This window comes from Gorilla gorilla, chromosome 3 (genome assembly GCF_029281585.2).
Source record: "Gorilla gorilla gorilla isolate KB3781 chromosome 3, NHGRI_mGorGor1-v2.1_pri, whole genome shotgun sequence".
Classification (NCBI taxonomy): Eukaryota; Metazoa; Chordata; class Mammalia; order Primates; family Hominidae; genus Gorilla; species Gorilla gorilla.
Window position 1 is genome coordinate 45,467,485 of NC_073227.2, and position 24,632 is coordinate 45,492,116.

Genomic DNA, 24,632 nt, shown 5'->3' on the forward strand with positions numbered 1-24,632 from the left:
CATTTTGAATTTTTGTTTTTAGTTACCAGTGGGGTTACTAGTAGTATCACATTCAGTGATGTCATACTTCTTTTTATTGTAGCAGTGTGAATCTGAAGCTTAGAATTATGCTCTCAGTTCTTGACAGAGCAGTTCTTTGGTTTGAGGCTTTACATGTTTGACATTTTTAAGGTCTAGCACATCATTTTTCTTTGATATGAACAAACAAATCTCAGAGTAGATCAGCTTTTGTTGTATTATGTAAACTTTGAGAAAGTAAATTGGCTGCAAAAACTCTTTATTTTGAATTCATCTGATGTGATATGCAGTCTCATTTCTCAGCCTATGAATAATTTGTTGTAATATAGTTGATCTAATTTTACTTAGGAAATCAACTATCCACTGTGACCAAAAGAGAAAACTGATGGAGAAATGTATCTTGTTATCTATTGATTAATATGTATTCAGTGACCATGTGATGTGAATACTAAAATGAACTTTCTTGGTGATACACTAAATTGAACTTTCTTGTTGATACACAGGGACTATTAGGTGAAAAATATGGGAATATCCGAATCCCTGGAGAAGTTGAAGCCTCAGAGTTTGAAATGATTTTGGATGCCGCCATAGAGGCAAAGCTGGAGACCAAGTTGCTGGAGGAGTGGTACTGTCGAGATGAGAACTCGGTGCCAGCAGCCTATTACCTCAGACCCAAGTCAGAAATGCTGAGAAGCAATAGAAATGCAGTAAGCTGCCTTTCCCTCCAGCCTATGGATCTGTCCATTACTACCTCTATTACCATTTACGTCATCCGGGGTGGTTCTGCACAGAAAACGCAGAGTAGACAGAAAGTTACTCTGCCCTAGGCCCCAAGTTTTCCTTTTAACAACTAAATCCACACTGATCCTTAGGCAAACACGAATGAAACCACAATGCCATATCACTTTACACCTGTTAGGATGGCCATCAAAAAGTCAAAAGATAATAGGCGTTGGAGAGGATGCGAAGAAAAAGGAACCCTGTTACACTGTTGGTGGGACTGTACATTCGGGCAGCCTCTCTGGGAAACAGTATAGCAGTTCCTCAAAAAATTAAAAATAGAACTACCAACTTCTGGGTATATATCCAAAGGCAATAAAATCACTGTCTTGAAGAGATATCCACACTCCCAGGTTCATTGCAGAATTGTTCACAATAGCCAAGATATGGAAACAGTCTAAGTGTCTGTAAGCAAATGAAAAGATAAAGAAAATGTAGAAGGAAATTAAGGAACATTTATATACACACATACTGTGATATTATTCAGTCTTTTTAAAAGAAAGCAATCCTACCATTTACAGCAACATGGATGAACCTGGAGGACATTATGCTAAGTGAATTAAGCCAGGCCCAGAAAGACAAATACCATATGATCTCACTTACATGTGGAATCTAAAAACGTTGAGTTCATGGTAACAGAGAGTAGAAGTGTATTTACAAAGGTCTGGGATTTAGAGGAAATGGAGAGATGTTGGTCAAAGGGCACAAACTTTCATGGTGTCTATAGTTAATTATAAACTTGAAATTGGCTGACAGAGCAGATCTCAAGTGTTCTTACCACCCACCAAAACAAAGGTAATTATGTGAGGTAGTGGATTTGTTAGTTAGCTTGATTGTGGTCACCATTTCACAGTGTATACATAGATCAAAACATCACATTGTGCACCTTTAAAATTTAATGAAAAAACCTAAATCCAAAGCTAAGAAACTATAAATTGTCACTCACCTTTCCATTAAGCATCTCTGACTTTCCTTCTAGACTAATTTTCCTTCCTCCTGAAGTATACCCTTTATAAGTTCCATCAATGAAGGTTTACTAGTGATACTGATTTTTACTTATTAATATTGGTATTATTAAACAATTTAATGAAATAATTTATTATTAATTCTTAATATTAATTGGTTAAAGTTCCATTAATGAAGCTCCCTTTTTTTGCTTCTCTGAAAAATTATTGTTTTGCCCAGTTTTCTATAATGTGTCTATTTGTTCTGATTGGTATATGTCATGCTTACTGTATCTGTGAATTCATATAGTCTCTTAATTCTAGAAAATTCTCAGTCATCATCTCATCAAACAGTGCCTCTCCTCTGTTCCCTCTGTTCTTTCCTTGTGCTCCTTAATTACGTTCGCCTTCAGCCATCTCAATCTGTCCTCTACAGCTTCTAATTCTCTTTCACATAATCAATGAAAATAGATCATTCCACATGATCAGTTAGGTTTACCCCAATATTCCCACCCAGAGAAACAATATTCATACAGATAATTACTTTGAATAATACATGTGAGGGTGAAGAAGAAAAACAAAAATCAAGAAAATTGATCATGTGAAACTGATCATAATCATTTCATCATCATAATCATGATCAGTTTCACATGATCAATTCTCTTATCTCTGTGCTGCTTTCCAGAAGATAGCTTCAGATTATTTTTCCAGTTCACCAACTTTTTCTTCAGCTGTGTTCACTCTGTGTATACATTGAGTTTTCAAGTTTGACAGTTATAGTTTTTATGTTGTGAAAGGTTCATGTGTGCATTTGTTTTCTGTGGGAGGAAGGCCTTTGTAAAATCTACCTAGCTATTATTTATAGTCTCTTTTTAAATTTTAACTTAATATTTTTTCTTTAACATCTTAAACAGTTCATTTATATTCATCCATCTTATAGAGAGTGATGGAATGAGACTGATTCATGCTTGAGCACGATGGAAACGTTATTATCTACTTTCCAACTTGGCTCCCAAGTTTATGATAGGTCCTTTAAAAGCAAATGAAAAAGGAAGAGGGGAAAGGTGGACCTGTTCATTGAGTAGAATATTTAGGGAGATTGCAAAGAAGGCATGGATATCCAACCCTCTGCCAAAGAGAATGTCCTTGATTCAGTCAGCACCCAGGCAGTTCCAAGAGGACAGCTGTGGGTTATCCACAGTTCTCCACTTCGGGATCTGTGTATTTGTCATTCTGGTATCCAACATAACACATTTTCTCTGTGCAATGGGAAATCATATCAGAATCCTTGATTTTTCTTCTTCTCCCTCACATATATTATTCAAAGTAATTATCTGTAACAATATTGCTTCTCTGGGTGAGAATATTGGGGTAAACCCAAACCATTTCCCAGTTAAAGATGCCAGGAGTAAATATAGATAGCAAAGAACCTGATACCCCAAGAAACCAGTTTCTACCATGATCTGGGGGATTTTCTCATATGTTACTATTTAATTTGCTTTAATTGTTTCTTCATTTATCTTTATGATCCACTAGGGAAATTGAGATTGTTCCTAAAACCCCACATGATATTTCTGCATAAATTATTATTGAATAAATGAATGTGTGAATAAGATTATCCTCAAGACTATATAAATGTTACTTTATTGGTAGGCAGTCCTCCCATTTTATCTCCCAGTGGACCATCAAAACAAATGAAGTTAAAACAAATAAAGACAATTAGATATAACATAAGAGCACCTCCCCTTTAACTTTCTCTCCCCTTTGGAGGACACCAGAGATTATTTTCTTATGGCATTTGTATCAAAACTCAAAAGGGAAAAGCATGGTATATAAGAAAGTCCGACAAACACACCGTATTTGGATCACGCCCTTGTGTAACTTGGTCAAGTTCACATGCAACACAGAAATAATTTCTAACTTTCAGAGTTATTGAGATTAAATTAGACACTGTCTGTAAAGCACCTATCATAGTATTGGCACATAGTAGGCCTTCAAATAATAGAAATTTTCTTGTTCTTAAATATTATTTTTCTTTGATGATTGTAAGACTAATTTCTCCCTTTTACATTTCTATAGATGCAGCCTTCTACCAATGCTGAAAACGAGAAGACATGGCAAGAGATATCAGATGAGATCAAGAAGATATTTAAGGCTGCTGTAAAGCTGTTACACGAAAAGGGTAAATTGAAACACAGCCAGGCTAAGAGGTACCTGTTCTCAGGTAATTTTCCCATACCTTCAGCAAAATAAGAAATATATCACTAATAGGTACATCTACTGCTTCCCTTTAATGCCCTGCAAATTTAATCTCATTTACTGCCTGGTGAAATTTAATTTTTCTAAATGTTCCCATGTTCTGGAGAAGCAAATGTTCTTTTGTTTTAATTATAGAAAAGCCTTCCCTTAACTCTAAGGCTTCTCTAGAAAATGTGATTTTAAAAGAAGCCAGAGGTGGCCCCGGATATAATTGACCATATTCTGCCATGATTTCTCAGTTGAGCTGTTCATTCATCACTCACCCGCTTTTCCAGCAAATATTAATGGATCTATTGAGTTCCTATGTGCCAAGCACTGGAGAGACAATGCTGAGTAAAAACACAAGGTCTCAGGCCTCCTGCAACTTATTTTTTTAGAGGGAGGAAAAATATTCATAAAATATATATTCATAAATGATAGCCAAGTAATCAAATAAATGAACAAGATCGTATCAAAAGTGATTGATAAGTATTATGAGTAAAATAAAGCACAGTCATAGGATAATAGTGACTGATAAAGGATGTGGGGATCCAGATTTAGATGAGGTGGGCAAAAAGGAGATGACTTTGGACCTGAATTACAGAAGAAAATCAGAACTGACAGTGCCATATGCATCTAAGGTAGAGAATTCCCAGCAGAGGGAGCAACAGATTTAAGATCTCTGAGACAGGAATGTGCTTAGCTAATTCCAGGAGCAGGAAAAATAAAAGATAGCTTTACTTTTTTTTTTCTTTTTTTTTTTAACTTTTACAGAGAGGGAGAGATGAGGATAGAAGTTGAGCACAGGCCATAATAGGAACCTTGTGTTTTATTCTGGGCGAGATGGGAAGCCATCAGAGGGTGTGGCACAAGGGATTTGGTAGGATCTAATTTAGCATTAAAATAAAAACCTCTCCAGCTATTTGGTAGGCTCAAATTTAACATTAAAATAAAAACCCACCCAGTTATTCATGTATACTTCAGTCTATACCATACCAAGCATTCTGCGTACAGAGGCTCACCTGTTGGCCTTTCTCAGCCATGGAAAGGAAGCTTTATCATTAGAAGTTGCTCAGGAAATTACAGAACTGAAGGAATATGTCAGTCATAGTTTCCAGGGAACAAACACAACTAGGTAAAAGTAGTCAGATGTGTAGCGTTTATTTTGAAAGTTGATAGTAAAAATTTATAAAGGGAAAAACTATAATAGCTGCGTTTTCAGATTGGTTTTGGAATAGTGCGGAAAAGCATTCGTGAAAACCTGAAAGGCACTTGGTAATCATTCTCACTGGATCCATGTGGGTGAAGCTCAGAGAAGTTACAACCCATTTTGACAAATTCCAGAAGGAAGCTGTTTTTAAAAATTAGGTCTTATATAAAGTCTTCCTGAAAATACCACAATTGTCAGGAATAAGTACTATATTTAAATATATAGATTAGGGTATATCCTTGTTCCTTTGGAACCTTTAGATCCACCTTTGAGGCTCGGGCTCTTCACCTTTATCAAAGACAGAACAACCCTGTTCCTTCAAGAACTGTCTTAGAAAAAAGTACCTAGAGTGAAGCTTTCCTATTATTTATGTAAAAAACACCAGTCTGGGGAAGTCATCCTCTTATTTACAATCGCACAGCTCCAGTGTTTGGTTATTTCACTGGCAAACACTTGTCCTAGCTTTCCCCACACAGTGAAGAACTGTGTCCACATAGATAGCCATATGAAGATGAGAAATTTCATGTGAGCTACTACAAGTGGAGTGTTTTCTGCTTGGGGTTATATCTCCTGAAGATATACATGCTCATGACAATTTTACTTATTTTACGTTCAAACTCCTTTTAAGATCATGTCTGCACATTCAAAATTGCTGATGTGCCAACTCTTTCAAACGGATACAGTATATATTATATTTTTAGAAATCTTGAAATAAGAATACTGGATAGAACCTGTTAAAGGTGTATTGTTTATGTTTGAATGTAATTTTTCACACTTCTAGTTTCACCTTTTTAAACAACAGGAGAGGAAGAGAAATAAATTAGACTCTAAAATGGTGCCCTTCTGAGAACATCAAAACTCAGTGGCCTTGGGAATCGGAAAGAAATTAATTTCTCATAGATAATAGTTACCAGGACTGGAAACCTATTTCCACCATTACCTTCAGTGCATGCTCTCACTGGTTAAATTTCAGGACATTAAGGAACATGCAAAAACAGAAAATAAATATAATATTCTAATAATGCCCTAAAATTCTAAAATTTATAATATTTATAGATAGGCATCAGAAACTATGAATAAAATTCCCATAAAATCATAAGCATGCACTTCGCCTCTAAAAATAACTCTGTAGAGTTGCCTTTGTATCATAGCTCTCATTTATTTAGGTATATTTAAGTCTATACCATACCAGGCATTCTGTGTACAGCATTTATCCCCCCTGAGCCAAGCTTAGATGGGCTCTGCCAAATTGGTTTATCTGTATTTCTTTTTTTGCTCCATTTGTGATCAACACTTCTGCTTGATACACTCTTTTCATAAATGTGATAACAATGTCAAGTTATAGTTGAATTGTTTTCTGGGAGTCAAAGGTGGCAGAGCATATCTCTGATTATAATGCATTATATATAGATACTACAGTTTGACCGCTTCCTTTCTCTTCATGATGCTCTCAGAATGTAGCAAGCTGTTAATCCAACCTGCTAGCATTTTACACAGATGACTAGAAAAGAGATGGGTCCAAGGCTGCTTTCTGTAGTAGCTCATGATGTCCAGATTTCTGGCATCTTCCCTTATCTACATTATAACAAGTTCTTACTCTTCCTTAAAAAGAATAGTAGACATATGTTTATAAGCTCCTTTAACTGGCTTCCTTAACCAGCTTGCTCAATTAAAACCCTTTGTAAAATGTACTGATGCTCATGACACAGCTTACTAGACACTGGTAGCTATGAAAATATCTTTTTCATTTGGGTTGAGAATTTCCATTGAAAGGCTCTCATTACTGAAAAAATATTATCACAAGAGTTCCACCGAAAGGAACCATTTTTAAATAAAATTCTCACCCTTCTTAATAGTTATATTACAGAATATATGTATATATATTCTAGATTTTGCTTGACATTGCATTTATGACCAGCATATAATTTTTTTCAATTTATGGCCAGACCAGCCCTGTGTATTCAGAGCCTCCCTGACAGAAATTCACAATCTGAGATCAAAGCACCTGCAGATTCTGTGGCTGATGAGGGCCAACTTCCCGCTCACAGATGGCTGTCTTCTTGCTGTGTCCTCACAGGGCAGGAGGGCAAGGGAACTCTCTGAGATCTTTTATATGAACACGACTTTCATTCATAAAGGCTCTGCCCTCATGAACTAATCACCCAAACGCCCCACCTCCTAACACTGTCACACTGAAACCTAATCAGGTTTCAACATATAAATTTCTAGGAGACACAAACATTCAGTTTATAGGGCTCCAAAATGGATTATTTTTCTCAGTGTTCTGTTTTCTCTCACCATTGTATCCCAAGCGGCTGTCATCGTGCCTGGAATATAAAAGGTGTTCAATGAAGAGCAATTACATGAAGGAAAGGGATGGGGAAGAAGGAAGAAAGGAAGAACAGCCAATTTTAAGAATACTTGCTTTGTCATTCATTTCCATTAGCTTATTTTACATATTTTTAATTTTTCCCTGCACAATGATGTTTTCATTACTACTGATCCAGTTTAAAATTTTCTTATGGGTACACAAATTATTTATAATATATATGCACTTGTGTGCAAGCATATGTATTGTAAGCCATAATACAGTATATGTTAGAAGAAATGAAGTTATATACTAAGTCACTTTTTCTGTACTTGTTCTGATGGATATTATAACAGTGACATAGATCACCCAGATTGATTAGTCATCAGAATATAATTATATTTTGCCTTAAAATGTGCTTTTGGGCTGGGCGTGGTGGCTCACACCTGTAATCCCAGCACTTTGGGAGGCTGAGGCAGGTGGATCACAAGGTCAGGAGAAAGAGACCATCCTGGCTAACACGGTGAAACCCCATCTCTACTAAAAATACAAAAAATTAGCCGGGCATGGTGGCGGGTGCCTGTAGTCCCAGCTACTTGGGAGGCTGAGGCAGGAGAATGGTGTGAACCCAGGAGGCGGAGCTTGCAGTGAGACGAGATTGCGACACTGCACTCCAGCCTGGGCGACAGAGCAAGACTCCGCCTAAACAAAAAAAAAAAAGAGAAAAAAAATTTGCTTTTGTATTGATATTTGATCATATCTGACTAGGACTCAATATACCTCAAACAAAATGGTGAGGTCACTTTGTTAAGGAAAGACTGACAAGAAACGGTTAAGTAGTTACATCGTTCAGCCTCCTCCTCTTTCTTTCCTGGCCCAGATGGGTCCCTGCTGTTCCCTCTTAGAACCTCTGAAGTCTGAGAGGAAAACTGAGCAGCAATTAGAAATAGTGGATATTAGAAATATCCACTATAAATTTGATATGCTTTCTTTATTATGATTATGTCCGACCTCTTCCTAAACTTGGGGAGAAAATTAGATAATTTTATGTAAAACCTGTTCTCCTGGGTTGCTGGCTGATTAGGAAAAGACAAATAGGGAATCAAGAAATTATTCTAAAGATTACTTCGCTACAAACCATAAGCAAAATAATTTACCACTAATGACCAAGTGTTGACTATTGAGAATGTGGGTGTGTTGCTCCTTTGTTCTAAGCAATAAACTCCTTCTTATATTTTCTTTCAGCTATAGAGGATGAGTTTGACTTTGCTCTGGGAAAACAAACTCCGGCATTTCTAAAGAAGTGTGTTTGCTACATTAGGAAAATTGCTAACATTGAGCGCTTTGTGAAAATCCCAGAGATGGGAAAATACATGGATATAACTGGAACAGAACCGAGGATTATTCGGGACCCAGAAGCCCAAGAGAAGCTGATAAAACTCAGGGATGAATTTATTCCTACTATTGTTGCATCATCTAATCTGAGAGTGTACACATCTGTTACTCATTGTGACATGAAACTAGGCTACTCCCAAGAAATAGAAAATCATTACATCGAAGGACTTGGTAAACAATTTTATGAGGACATGATTGATATAATTCAGGCAACGATACAACAGAATTTTGACACTGAAACTGATACACTCTATGACGAAATCCTTCAACATTCATCATTATGTAAAACATATGCCTCCTTCTATGAGTACAAATGTGAATCTCTAAACATAGTGCATAACTACATTCTTCCAAGCAAAGCTGGACACATCAACCCTCTTATTATATATGGTGGGCCATGCACTGGGAAGACCCTTCTGCTAGCTGAAGTAGCAAAGAAGGTAAAAGCCTATTCTTTCCCATGTATATTTGTAAAAACTTGTACTTTTGGAAAATGGTAAATTAATCAAATTCATTTCTACTTTCTGCGTTTACTATGTGAATTATAGTTGGTCTTTTAGGAGTGAATACTTCAGTGCTTCTTTTTTGCTGGTATAACAGTTATATTGAGAGAGCAAAACTCATGGGGTACAACTGGAAAGCAAGTTTATTTTTTTCTTTCACTGTTCAGACTCATGTTGTGGGCTAGTTCCCATCCTTCACCCCATTTGGATGAAAACCCAGGCCAATCTCAATAACTGTTCTCATCCCTTTCAGACAAGGACAAGCCCTCTGGTCACTCCTGTCTGCTAAATCAGTCTCAGTTCAGTAATGAGTATGTCCAGGCTAAGGTAAAAATGAAAATATCAGTCTACACTTTTCTTCCCCATCCGGGGCCTCTCGTAAACAAGGCACCTACAGTGGGAAATGGGGATCTTCTTTCTTTTTCCACGTGGCACTTCTTTCTCTCCTTTCCTAATCCCAATGACATTTATGATTCCTATAAAGTCACAGTTTAGGGGATATGGGAAAGGTAAGGTGGCCAGAAAGTTATTACGTAACCAGTGCTGTTCTGAACTGGACTGTGAACTGTCTGTTCTTAGCACATGTTTAAAGCTGCCTCCCATCTCTTTGGAGGCCTTTTCATGGCTTCCTGGAGGTCCTTCCCCTCCCGTACCTCTGCCCTATCTTCCCTGAGCATCTCTTACCTACAGTTGCCTAGACACAGGGGAATGCATCTTTTTTCTAGCTGGTTACTTCCTCAGCTCCTAGACATCCAGCAATGTGCTTCCAGTACCTTTCTGCTAAAATCCTGTCTACATCCCAGCACACTCCTTAGACAGGACCTGCGAAAAGCAAACAGAAACCCTTGTCAGCTCACTGTAGCCTGCCGTCCACATGTATCACATGGGAAACACTCAGGTATTGTTTTGCCCTGAGGAACTCTAGACCTCTGGGCCAGTCCCAGCCCTGCAGCTCTGTCTCACTTCTCCATCACAGCAGCCAGGCAGCCTCAGTCACTCAGCCTTCACGGTTTCCAGATGTCACTAGGTACCAGATGCCTGTATCCCCAAGCTGTAGGGGGCATTCTATAGGTGGTCCACTAAAGTCCCTTCCTTTTGGCTGGAAGTCAAGGACAGGCATCTTTCTGACCTCCTTCTAGGGAGGGGGAGGTGAGAGAAACAACCCGCAGCACCCTGATCCCCACCATTTTTCCCTGCCTCTCCAGTCTTCTTTTTCAGACTAGCAGTGGGTAATCTATTAACAGTAGCAAAACTGGTTTTCAGAACCTCCCTTTCAAGTCCTGCATGATGGTCTGGAACCTCACTTTGGAATGTGGTATCTGCTGAGTTGGCTCTTCAGCCTAAACAGGATGAAACTAGTTCCATTATTTTTAACCTCCTCTTCCCTTAGTGTCAAAGTGTGGTGGTTTATTTTATTATGGTGTTAATTCTGAAGCTCTGTGTTATTCTTCCCATGGTGACTCTCTTGAGAACAGAACTTTCTTTAAGTTCACGAATATTCTCATAACCTGTCATGTGCTACATAATCTCAAATTGGTCCTCTTGAAGACAAGAACAGAGACAGTTGCATTGCACTGTATGTGAGGATTAGGTTCCAAAGTAAGCCCATAGGTGAAATCAGGTATATTCCATTTACCTTTGAAAAGTCCATAGGAAGTCTAATTTGCTTTTTCTTAATCTATCAAGCCCAGCTGGGTTTTCTGCTTGTGTTAGAAGATATAGCTTTTTCTTTAATTAAGCACCAGATGAAGTAGCAGGTTTGTATTTAGGGTCCACATTGCATCGCATAAATTGTGTATGCATATGTTTGTGTGCCTTTGAACATGAATTTGTATGTGTATCTTCAAACTTTAGAATTATTCCAAGTAAGCAAGATAGTAACACCATGAGGGGCACCTGAGAACTGAAACCAAATGAGTAAACATTCACATATGCCATTTTGTAATCACCCTAGGGCCCTTTTCCTTGTGGAGGAAAGGAGCATACAGGCCGCTGGAGGAAACAAATATTGTTCAATTTGACTAAGTCAAAGGTTCATGTGATGCATCTCCACATGCTCTAGCACAAGAGGTCCAGACTTACGTGGGATGTGCTGATTCCCTGCACAGATAAGCAGTCCCAGTGAGGCAGAGTGTGGTAACTGTCCAGAGTTGGTCAGTTTAAGGAACAGCTTTCTGAGCTCTTGCTCTTCTGGATATTTTGTCCAATAGCCTGAGTCTGTCTATTGACTATCCAGGAGTCGGGTCCTCCAAGAAACTGTGCCTCTTTTTAGGTCCTCTGCCTGCGCTTCACTTACCTTTCTCCTGGGGAATGTCTGACTCACCGTAAACAACAACCTGTACTGTCCTGTGACCTCATGTCCCTTTGAGGATGCAGATAGATATCTCATTTTTATCTCATGTGTCACCCAACATTTCCATGACCATGAGTTTGTGATGGTAGGGCTGCTCTCTACAGACATCACATGTTCAGCAACATGTGACTGGGAGGACGGAGGAGGATGCCTATACTTATCATAAGCAATCAATGTAGAAACAAACCGGTGTTTTCAGATTTACCACCAAAGGATAGTTGTTGAATGACACGATTATCTTCCTTGAAATCAGCTTCAAAGGTTGAGGCTAAACAACAGCAACAAAATGTTTATTTTCCTTAACAGCTGCTTATAAAAATGACCTCCATAAATCTTTCTAATTTTATTCATGCCTTAACCTGAACTATCTCTCCTGAGGAAGCAAAGTTCACAAACTTACCTCCTAATGTGTAAAATCACTCTTCCTTATCTCAGGCATATCCTTGGTAAATTCCAAGGATAACTGAAAGACTTTATTTTCCTAAAAATACTCATTGGAGTATTTTATGCCTTGGGCATATTTCTTCTTATAGTGACCTCTCAAAACAGAAAGACTAAACTTAGTGGGCTCCTCACATATTTTATCCTTTAACACCACAGAGTATTTAAGAAATGAGAGAATGAAAAGTCAGGTATGACTTCTACTCCAGCTTTGTCTCTTGGTGACCATTTAACTCTGAGCAGTCATTTATCCAGCTTGGGCCTCAGTTTCCTCTCCTATTAAATGACACTGTAATCTCATCTACCCTTCAGAGAGATAATGTGAGGACTGATGGCTGCATGTATATAAAATCAACTATCTGTTACAAAGCACAACGTTTAACAAAGCTCTTTTAACCACCATTCTGTGGATTTTATAACAGATAAATAATAATCAAAATTATGACCCTATAACACCATAAAATTATCTCTAAATCATAAAAGATTATATTCAAAGTAATTTCAGTACTGAATATTTTTATTGCTTTCTAATTAATTGGAAATTTGGTCAGGCCATATATGACATTATATGCTCTCAATTAATGCATATATTTAACTTAATATAATATGTAAATCATTACTTATCCATTCATTAAACACTTACAAAGGACCTACTGTGTGCCAACAACTGCACCAGGAAATGGGTATTCATTCAGTGATACAAAGCTGACCATACTAGATATCTATATTTATAATTCATGAAACACCTTGTATCTTCTGGAATACAAGCTAAATATTGCCGAATGAGTGAAAAATACTATTATTGCTACTTTAGTACACTCAGTAAGGGTAATCCTGAGGGTCTCACCTGTAGATTTTGGTACACAAGCTTCATGGCAGTTCTTTGGCCTTCTCAGAGGGTTTTTCCAATTTTTGGTCCTAAGCTATTTCCTGCACAGCAGAGGTGACCAGAAGTCTGAGCTCTGGAGAGAGGCAATGTTATCACATATGACCATGTGAATACATATTACCATTCTAAACTCCACTTTTGTGTTTCAGGCTTATGGCTGGCTACATGAGGACACAGGACCAGAATCTGACCCAGTAGTCATCGTGAGATTTCTAGGAATGACAGACATGAGCTCTGACCTTAGGACTCTCCTTCTAAGTGTTTGTGAACAATTGGCAGTTAACTACCGGTGTCTGGTTCAAAGCTACCCTAAGAAGATCCATGACCTCTGTGACTTATTTATAAATCTTTTGAATGAGTCTTCACTGCAGAGACCTCTAGTCATAATATTCGATGCACTAGAGCAGCTCTCAGAGAATGATGATGCCAGGAAGCTTTGGTGGCTCCCAGCTCACCTGCCCCGCTTTGTCCGGATAGTCCTTTCCACACTGCCCAACAAACATGGGATCTTGCAGAAACTAAGGTGCCTTATCCATGAAGAAGACAACTACATCGAGCTGATTCCCCGAGACAGGAAGATGTGCAGCCAGGTCCTCAAACACCAGCTGCTGCGCGTCAAAAGGAAGGTCACATCAGGCCAGCAGATTTATGTGAACAATGCATTATCCAAGTGCACACTGCCAATGTTTGTGAACCTGACCTTCAGGGAGGTGAGACACTGGAGATCTCACAAAGACGTCGATGAATCCTCCCTCTCTGTCACCGTTCATGAAAGTATAGAGCAGTTATTCTGGTCCTTGGAGAAGAAGTGTGGTCAGAAACTGGTCTCTAGGGCTCTTGGTTACATCACCATGGCCAAAATGGGTCTGAGTGAAATGGAACTGGAGGATGTGTTAGCCCTAGACAACAGTGTAATGAGTGAGCTCAATGAAAACACCAGACCCAGCAATCCCCTGAGAGTACCTTACTTATACATTGCAAGGCTCAAGGAGGGTCTCAGTGGATACCTAATAGAAAGACATGTGAAAAATGTCACACTCCTAGTCTGGGCCAACAGACACCTGCAGCTCATAGCCCAGAAGCTATATCTGCAGGATGACAATGACCTGCGTGAAATGCACACCATCCTAGCAGATTATTTTCTGGGGGTTTGGTCAGGGGGCAGGAGGAAAGCCTTCTGTCTCGAGGACCCCTACTTGAATGGCTGCCTTGACTTGGAGAACAGAAGTTTGCTGGAGGAAGAAAAGCACTTCATGGAACAGGCTTCCTTTGACAGGCAGGCTCCAGACCAGCCCTGGGTTTTCCAGTGTAATCCCCTGGAACCTGACATCTTTTTCGTCAATCATCGGAAAATGTCTGAGCTGTTGTACCACTTGACGAGGTGTGGAAAAACCGATGACCTGCTTTACGGCATCATCATGAACTTCAGCTGGCTTTATACCATGATCAAAATTGGCCAGTTTGACAAAGTGCTTTCAGACATTGAGCTGGCTTACAACTACTCGCAAGAGAAGGAGCTGAAGTTCCTGGCCAACACCCTCCGCAGCATCAAAAACAAGGTCATTGCATTTCCCGGCTCCCTTTCAGCAGAGCTTCAGCAAAGACTGCTGCCTGTTGTAAGCTCCCTGCCCAAACTTAGACATCTTCTTTTAGAGTGTGACAAAGATGGGCCCAAATATTGCTCCATTGTACCACTGCATTCATCCATGGATGTGACATACAGCCCAGAGCGTCTTCCCTTATCATCCAGTCACCTGCATGTCACAGAGATCCTGCCTACCTGTAACCCCAGCACTGTCCTCACAGCTTTAGAAAATGGTTCCATCAGCACCTGGGATGTAGAGACTCGACAGCTACTCAGGCAAATCACCACAGCCCAGTCTGTCATCCTGGGCATGAAACTCACCAGTGATGAAAAGTACCTTGTGGTGGCTACAACAAATAACACCTTGTTGATTTATGACAATGTCAATTCTTGTCTCCTGTCTGAAGTAGAAATCAAGGGGACCAAGCATGGAAGCAGCACCACCTACATCAATGGATTTACACTGTCCGCCAACCACGCCCTTGCATGGCTCGAAGCCAGCAAAGATGTCACTGTCATCGATCTGCTGTATGGATGGCCGCTTTACCAGTTCCACTGCTGGTATGAAGTGACGTGCGTCCAGTGCTCCCTGGATGGTCTGTATGCTTTTTGTGGCCAATACCTGAACACAACCACCATATTTCATTTAGGGGGTGGAGAAAAGTTATGTACAGTGACATCAGACTTTTCAGGTGGATTTGTGAAGTTCCTTCTTATCTTGGACACAGCTCAGGAAATGGTCATGGTAGACAGTGAAGGAAGTCTTTCTGTTTGGAATACTGAGGACATTTCCAGCCCCCAGCTGACTGATGACTTTGATTGCCGAAGAGAAGACAGTGAGGTAGTCAGCATTGAGCTTTCAGAAGACCAAAGTGCAGTTCTGATCTGTAAAGCCCTCAGCATTGAGCTCTTAGATACTGGTCTGTGGAAGGTGGCTGAAAAGTTCAGAGCCAAGCACAACGAACGCTTTATATCTGCCGTGCTGTCTAAAAATGGAGATTGTATCATCGCCACCATGGAAAATACCTCAGCTGTGTTTTTTTGGAGGCGGGACACAGGGCAGTGTATGGCAAGCTTGCAGGAAATCTCAGGTTCCATTGTTAAGTTAGTGAAATCCAGTCACCACAATATGCTACTGTCTTTATCAACCAGCGGTGTTCTTTCCATTTGGGACATAGATATAATCACAGCTATGTCCAACATAGATAAGACTGGAAAACCCATCCAAAGTCTGTTGTTGCCTGCTAGAGGGGAAATCATTTACTCCCTGGATGGATCTGATTGTGTTCATAAGTGGAACTTCAGCAGTGGCTTCATCGAAGCAGTATTCAAGCATGAAGGAATAGTTGAACACTGTGTGTTAACATCCACTGGAGATATAATGGTGACATCAGATGACAAAAGCAGCCAGTATGTCTGGCACACCAGCAGTGGTGAAAACCTTTTTCGAATTAACGGGCAGAGAATATCTCAGCTGCTGATTACACACAATGACCAGTTTGTGGTCTCGCTCTGTGAGGAAAATGCCTCCAGGGTTTGGAGGCTCGCCACAGGCCACAGGGTCTGCAACATTCTGACCACTTTGCAGAATGCCTTTATTACCTCCGCAAATACCTTCGTGGTGGGAATGACTAAAAGCAAAGTGCTGGCAGTCAGTCTTTGGACAGGAAGTATCACCAAGAAATTTTGCTGTGAAGATGGGACCACCATCGTGAATTTTAAATTAATCCCTGACTGTCCTGATATCATCGTGTTTATCACATCGGCCGAGACTGTGAACATCTGGAGTCTGACAGATGAAGTGATCTGTCGGCGCGTGCAACTTCCAAACAACTTCTTGAAAAATCTGGAGGACTTTGAAATTTCTCCCAATGGAAAGCTAGGCATTATATCCAGGGGAGATGAAAACATCAATGTGCTAGATTTATACAGTGGTAAATTGCGGGTGGTTCACGCCTCTGGGATCATCTGGCGGCAGAGGTTGTCTCGGGATGGTCGCTACCTGGTATACATTTGTTTCCGAAATGGGGAGGAGGAGGATGAAAATGGTGCAATATTCAGTTTAATTGTAATGAGACTGGCAGATGGCAAAAATATCGGTGCTTGTTCCCTTTACAAAACACCAACTTTCCTTGCACTCTCCCAGAGGCACCTGAACATCATTGTGGGCTTTGATGATGGGAGTATAGGGATCTACACGGTAGTAGACCGTGTAGATGCTGCACTGAAAATCAAAATTGCCACTTCAAATAGCAGACAAATTTTCAACAATGCAACACACACCTCCAGGCCAAAGTGTAACAGTTATTGTTTTAAAATATCTGTGGATTGCTTATGGAGAGAGTCCACTGAGGTCTTTGCAAGAGACAGCCCCATCACAGTTAGTGACTCTACTGAGTCCAATGAAGCAACACCCTCCAAGAAACACAACTCTTGTTATGAGCGGGTATGCTCGGCCCTAGAAGCCAGGGGCCACAGCTATGCCCCTGATAACTGACAAAATGTTTTCCAGCTAAGCAGAAATATGTGATCCAAGTACAGAAGGGAAAAAAAATGTGCCCCAAATGATAAACTATTCATTTATTAAAAGGCAGGAGCGATGCTGGAATTCCAGTGTTTTATTAAGATGTTCATGAAATGGACAAATAGGAGGTTAGTCTTGGGTGTGGTCTTTTTGTCAAAGTGTATCCAGAATGTCAGAATTTCTAGTAGTAGTATTTAAATGGTTACTTCATCTGAAAGGCAGAGGCTAAAAGTTTTTAAATTAGCTGTGTGGTGAGGCAGCATAATACATCCCACTGGTTAAGATGAGAGAGGCTAGAGTTATATACAGATCATTTGGATGGGAATTAGTTCTACAAAAATCAGCTGAAATCATGAAGACAAAGAGCTGCTTGACTTCAAATGATTGTGTGATAAGTAAACACAGCCTTAATCTCTCTTTACATTTTACAGTCCTGACAACTGTGTACACCTAGTCTGCAGTGAACGGTCTAAAGGTGCAAAATATGTAACAAAAATACCTAAGTGTATTCCCAGTTTCCCGAGAGATATGACCTGAAACATGAGACTGTGGACTGGACTGGGACAAGAACTAACTACCACTATCATAGGGCTACTGAACATGAGAGTCAGTCTTTATTAAAATACAGTTGCAACAATTGCATGCGAGGGTTTCTGTATAACAGAATATATGATTTTTAAACTATTTCCTGGGTTGCAAAAGAACACATTTAATAAGAAACAACAATCTTTTCGCATCTTTTTGAAATGCATATTTGTGCTGGGTGTAAAGAAGAATTACAGGAAGGGCATTACAAACCTGGTCAAAACACCTGTCCATTTCCATCATTGTACTAACAGAAGTCTGTACTATTTGGTCAGTTGTATGGAAGCATAAATATTCCCTAAATTCCTGCAGTTAGTCTTCATAGAAAGCAAGCTTTCTCAACATGCCATCTCTGAGATACTGATGACGTTTGCCTTACTCACATTCCTTCTCTTTCCTGTGTAAAATGCAGATAGATGACCAAATACTCTGGGATAAACTGAATATGCCTGTCTTTGTGCTAAAATATTCCATAAATCTTAAGGGTGTCCAAAAGTTCTTTATTGTCCTTGTTTGTAATCACTTTCTTACTTCTACACACCATCTGTATGCTTCTTTATCTGTTACTCTTCCTGATTGAGGACTCTTCTGAGCCTTTTATAGTCCTATCCATTTCAAAGCAGAAGCCGTGGAATGGTATTAAATATTTTTTAAATTAATTCACCTGTTTAAAAGAAAACATTGCATCTCAAAAGGTGAAGATGATTGTTCTTTCTTCCATATCCTCCTTACGGCATGTCCTTGGATAACTTTTCAAAAGGTATCCACACTTTTGGTTGAGTTTAGTTTTCTTAGAAAGTAGAGAAGTAACACTTTACTAGAATAATGAACAAGGAATTGATTTGCTCTAGGCCCAGCTCTGCCATAAACTCATTGTGTATTCCTAGACAGGTCTTTAACTTCATCAGTGTGTTGTTTTTGTGAAGTGCAAAATAAAGGTAGTGATAGTTTCTGCTGTAGCCCTCATAGGGACATTGGGAAGCAGTATAAGAAAAACTTCAGCAACATCATGATTATTGATGCTAATGGGAAAAATAAATTCATGTAACCCATAGAGAATCCAGGTCAATTGTATTTCCCCTTGGAAAGCAGTTTAACATGTAAGCGTTCAAAGATGTGATTCAGATAAAAATACCCAGCTCCATAGTGAAAGATGTTTTTCAGTATGTTATTTCTGGTTTAGCTACTAGCCAGGGAGGTGGTAGCCCAGAGAAGGCAAACCACATACAGATCACCTGGAGTTGATTATATGAGTCTATGCTTTTGAGCTCTTTAGGCAACACATTCTCATTCCTGTCATTATCAGTTGAACCTCCATGCCACACATTTCTAAGAATTAAATGCCTAGATGGATTAAATGTAGTATGTGAATGTTCTATGTAAAAGCCAATAGAGTATACAAGTGACTTGAATGATTTTTCCTAACTTGTTTGCAACTGATAGCTCATATTGAATGTTTTTATGTAAACTTTGTATCGTTGGGAAGAATTACCCAATCAGAGATTTATATTTTCATAAATGTTACATTTAGTTAAATTTTGTTACAGAGTTGTTACACTAGAAAATTATTTCAGTCTTCAAACAATATACAGTCTTGTGTATGTATTATTTGTATGAATAAAAGATAAACTACTTAGATTGGCGTGCTGTTTTTCTCCATTTTTGGCAGATGTGATTAGAGACCTTCAGTAATAATAATAACTGTTCATGCTTACTGCTTATGTTGCACCAGGCACTGTACTTGGAGCTTTGCATGTACTAAGCCATTTAAACTTCACAACAGCCCTGTGAAGTAGGTACTGTTAGCATTCCAAATGTATAGGTAAAGAAACCTAGAAACAGGGGTCCAGGGAGAATAGCTGAACAAGATTTCAGTGCACTCTCAGTGTCTTTTTCCTTAACTTTCTCAAAGTACATCAAAATAGAGCATTTAGTATCTAGTAGGCACTTAGAGATCAATAATGACCTACAAGGTGTTTTCTAACTTGCAGGTGGGAGACTGGGCTAGCTCTGAAGATCACTGAAATTTGCTGCAAACTCTCAGGTTTTTCAGGTATACAGAAATAGTTGATGAATTCATTAATAGAAGGATGGGAGGAAGGAGAAGAAGGATGATGACTGAGGAGTTGTCTCTCTCATAAATTCCCTTTGCGCGAACGAGCAGGACCAAGGGGAGCCTTCCCACATGCCCTTTCTTCCATCTCTTGCCTCTTGGATCTGAGAATCCACACACGCACCAAAAAATATTTTTAAAAAACAGAAACAGAGGAGTATTGGTGGGCTTAAGTGATGATACATAAGAAATAATCTGAAAGCTAGTATCTAGTTGTCATGAAATAATTGTTCTCAGAGAAACTTTAATGTGTTACGAAAATAAATTATTCTGGCTTATTGCCTGCATCACATGGCTGAGACTAACATGTTCAAAATTTACCACCACTGAAAACAATTCCATTACTTACAAAGGGTAATATCTTTAGGTTGAAAAGGCTAAACCCCTCTCCTTTTAGTTCTCAAAGAAAATGTAGAGAAGTTAATAAATATTTGCAAAAAAGCATTTCAAATAAATAGAGTTTGCTTAAATATCTTCTTTCCTAGAGTCAAGAACACAACAGTCAACACTGTATGCTTGCTATGCCCAAGGCATTATGCTATATCCTGGAACGATTTGAAAAGTCACGCATGACTCCTGCCATCCAGAACCCTACAGTCTAGAAGAGACACAGCTAAACCAGATGAGACTGATTTCAAAGTTAGTAAGAGTGAGAGCCAGGTGCTGAGGATACACTACAGCAGAGCAATTAACGCTACCTGAATATCAAAAAGGTTGACCCAGAGGAGATAGAGCTGAGGCTAGAAGAATAATTAGGACTTAGCTGTCAATGTCAGAGAGACATTTCAGGTAAAGGAAGCTGCATGAGCAAAAATGGGAGTTGAAGCATATTTCAGGCGACTTCAAATGCTGTTGGGATTTTAGACTTTATTCAGTAGTCAGTAGTGTCACTGAAAGCCAGGGGCCCAGCCTAGGTCCTGTTGCTCACTACACAGAAAGCCAATCACTAAGGCAATGAGTATTGTCAGGGAAGAAGGCTTTATTATGGGTGATATCAGCCAGAGACAGGAGACAAGACTCAAATCTGAATCTCCCCTGGCTGAAGTTGGGGTTTATATGGGGGGAGAAAACAGGCAGGGCAGCAGGTGTCTAGCATCTCACTGTAACCTCCTATAGGAAAACAGGAATTAGGGAGGGTTAAGGAAGAGGAATTGGGCCAGGCGCGGTGGCTCACGCCTGTAATCCCAGCACTTTGGGAGGCCGAGGCGGGCGGATCACGAGGTCAGGAGATCGAGACCATCCTGGCTAACATGGTGAAACCCCGTCTCTACTAAAAATACAAAAAATTAGCCGGGCGTGGTGGCGGGCGCCTGTAGTCCCAGCTACTCGGGAGGCTGAGGCAGGAGAATGGCGTGAATCCGGGAGGCGGAGCTTGCAGTGAGCTGAGATTGCGCCACTGCACTCCAGCCTGGGCGACAGAGCCAGACTCCGTCTCAAAAAAAAAAAAAAAAAAAAAAAAAGGAAGAGGAATTGGTCAACAGGCAGCAGGTGTACGTTTCTCAAGCTTCAGTGCTATGGGCATTTGGCTTGTTGGAAAATTGCGCTGGTTTCGACAGGGAGCTGGGAAAAAAAGTTTTGGGGAAGGGCAGTTACTTTGTCAGATGGCTTTCAGATGGAAGAGATCAGAAGCTGGGAGACCAGTAAAGACCATGGCCATGATCTCAGTTAGAAAGTGTTAGAACCTGATCTTAGAACCTGCTTAGAGTAGGGGCAATTCAAGATTTATTTCAGGGCTTAATGGATAGAGGTGTTTGATGAAGGGGAGGGAAAACTCAAATAATTCCAGTTCCAATTGAAATTGAGTAGATAGAATTACAAATGTAAAGTGAACAGGGGATGAAAGTGGGGGAAAATCACAAAACAAACTTGGACCTAGAGAGTTTAAAAGTAAGACATCCATCTAGCCCATTAGAAATAGGCTATCTATCCCATGGAGAAAACTCAAATAAAAACCCACTCAGTTCTTTCTTTCTCAGGAGCCCTTACTGCAATGCCTAATATGGTGTGGGGAGTTTTTTGGGCTATAACATAAATGGATACCATAATGTTTTTAATGTTGTTTGTTTTTTAGAACTCTTTTACAAATTTGGAACCATGTTGATAAATCCACTCAAAAAAATTAGCTTTCCTGTCTTTCATGACTCATTGGCTGGGAACAATTTACATGTCAGTGAAAACATGGGCCCACCTAAAAAATGAAGTGAATCATGGTGTTTTCACCCTGGTGTGCATCAAGAAACCATAGGTTTTTCTTCCATATGTTTTACAAGGGCCCCTCAGATCTCAATTTGGCATTCCAAGAGATCTGCAAGAAGTACAGATTACACGTTGTATGGACACATGGAGGGTTCAGTTTCAGTGTATCAACATGACAGATTACATAAAACCGGTAATCTAGAGATACAAATAAAAGCAGCACCTCTAGTTTTATAGAATGCCAGCCCTTACTATTTAATAGATGAGGGGAACTTCGCCAGCTACTTGTGCATATTCAGAGCAATGGTGTGCAAACTGGAGTAGGTACCACTTGCTAAAACACAGATTTCTTCACCCTCCCTCCCCAACTATTTCTGAATCAATACGTCTGGGGTGGGGCCCAAGAATTTGCATTTTTACTACATTCTCTCAGATTATGCCGATGCTATTAGTCTAGGAACTGCACTTTAAAATCTAAGGCAGGCTGGGCGCGCGGTGGCTCAGCTTGCAATCCCAGCACTTTGGGAGGCCGAGGTGAGCGGATTGCTTAACCTCAGGAGTTCAAGACCAGCCTGGGCAAGTTAAGGAGAGCCCACCCCCACCCTAGTCTCCACAAAAATAATAATATAATAATAATAATACAAAAATTAGCCGAGCATGGTAGCATAAGCCTGTAGTCCCAGGCACTCCAGAGGCTGAGGTGGGAGGATCCCTTGATCCCCAGAGAAGGAGGTTGCAGTAAGCTGAGATCGCATCACACTCCAGCCTGTGTGCAACAGCCAGACCCTGTCTCAAATAATAATAAATAAATAAATAAAATGAAACCCAATACAAATACCAACCCCTTTTTGGACAGATAACCTACTTGATAAATGTATCAATATCCTGTAGACAATTAAGTGTCGACTATAAGTTGGACATGAGTGCCGTTCATTGTGACAAAGGATGTAAAACCACATATAACTTCCTGCAAAAATCTACCACTTTACAGTGTGCAATCCCAGCACTGCAAAATTAGAAGGATTCAAAAAATGGAGTCTTCAAATTTTCAAAAGCCTGGCAAATATCATGTGAATGGGGCTGGAATCATTAAAGTAGATACATTGAAAACCCAAGGACACTGTGTCCATCCTTAGATAATACTCTGTCCAGATGCCTCTCCAATATCCTATTTTATTCTCTTGCTGGATGAGTTGAAAAGAAGAGAGAAGAGGGTAAGCTAGGTGGCGCAGTTGCTTAACACTTTTTTTGGCAAGCCCAGCATTCGCTTTGGAGCACAGGTGAAAAGAATGTCCAGTCCTTAAGCAGAGTCAGTTGTCCACCCGCCTTAGGTATATGGATTGTAACAGCTACGAATGTGGAACTCAGTAGATTGGATGCAGTCTTGTGGCCAACGTCCTAAGACCTCAGGAAAAGAAAGGGATGGTGGGGGAGTGGGTGAGGAGGGGACGGGGAACCAGGAGTTCATTGAACTCCCACTGGGGCCTTTAGGGTGCAGGCGAGTGTGTGCAACTTCCCTGGTTTTTATCGTGGTGGTGGCGCCCCCGCTGTTTCTAGGTCCATGTAGCTCATACAGGGCTGGCCATGGAACTCACAGCAAGTCTAGGCGGCGAATGCCAGAAATAAGGAGGAAACTGAAAAATGCCAAGTTCTCGGGGTTTGGGAGTACACAACTATTTGCCAGCGGGTGCATTTGTTTTGTGTATCCCCGAACTCCAGTCCCTTGATCATAGGAAGCTCCCTTCTCTCCAGCGCAACACTGGAGTAAGCACCACGGAGTTTCCCGTGATGGCAGGCGGTTGGCGCGGTCGTTTGTGTTCAGAGGCCAACAAGCGCGTGGATTTTCTGCTTCAGTGAGCCCGGGACTGCCACCCCGGCCCCGGGGATGTCGGACATCGTACTCCAGGGTTTCGAGCCCTAGCCCCACCGCATCCTCGGGGCGTGCAGGTAAAGGGTTACGCGTGTCGGGAAGGCTCACCCGCAGCCCGGGCCACGTGACGCGCGGGCCCAATGACAGCGCTGGGGCGGCCGCTGCGAGCTCGGCGGGCTCAGGGCAGCGCGGAGCCGCTAGCGTTTCCCGGCGCGGCTGCCCGAGGCCGGCGAAGCCATGGGCGCCGGGACCCTGCCGCCGCCGCCGCCGCCGCCGTCTGGCCCCAGGTAGGGACAATCCCCCGCCCCGCGCGCGCAGAGGGCTTTAGTCCTGCGGAACTTGGCTTTGGGGCGAGCTTTCCCTCACTTCTCTCCGAGTCGCCTACTTTTAAGTTTAATTTCTTGATTTGCTTTTGCCCTGAAAAAAAAAAAAAATTAGAGACGCAATTCAAAGTTTGATGACTTCGGGAAAAGTCACGTAATTCAACAAAGGGGCTCTAAAAGGGGCAAAACTCGGGTGGTGGGAGGCGGACTTTTACAGATTCCCAAAACCAAAGACCAAGGCGTTTGTAAAGCTTGGCGTTTAATTGGTTGTGTGAAACATTTTTGCTTTTAAATCCCTAACTAATGAACTTTCAACGGTGCATGCGAACTTGAAAAAACTGCAACAGATTTTACCTT

General features: G+C 40.6%; 2 protein-coding genes across 2 annotated transcripts in view; both read left to right on the forward strand.

Annotated features, from left to right (window-relative positions):
* NWD2 (NACHT and WD repeat domain containing 2) overlaps positions 1-19,411 on the forward strand; it is a 203,934-nt gene extending 184,523 nt beyond the window's left edge. The window contains exons 4-7 of the mRNA XM_004038530.5: positions 522-725; positions 3,822-3,966; positions 8,744-9,333; positions 13,229-19,411. Coding sequence (XP_004038578.4) covers positions 522-725; positions 3,822-3,966; positions 8,744-9,333; positions 13,229-17,161 — 4,872 coding nt within the window. The 3' untranslated portion in view covers positions 17,162-19,411. The remainder of the gene's footprint in view (positions 1-521; positions 726-3,821; positions 3,967-8,743; positions 9,334-13,228) is intronic.
* Positions 19,412-24,117: 4,706 nt separating this feature from the next.
* PGCKA1 (PDCD10 and GCKIII kinases associated 1) overlaps positions 24,118-24,632 on the forward strand; it is a 133,905-nt gene continuing 133,390 nt past the window's right edge. Inside the window, exon 1 of the mRNA XM_019025916.4 lies at positions 24,118-24,239. The gene's annotated coding sequence lies outside the window, so the exon portion shown is untranslated. The remainder of the gene's footprint in view (positions 24,240-24,632) is intronic.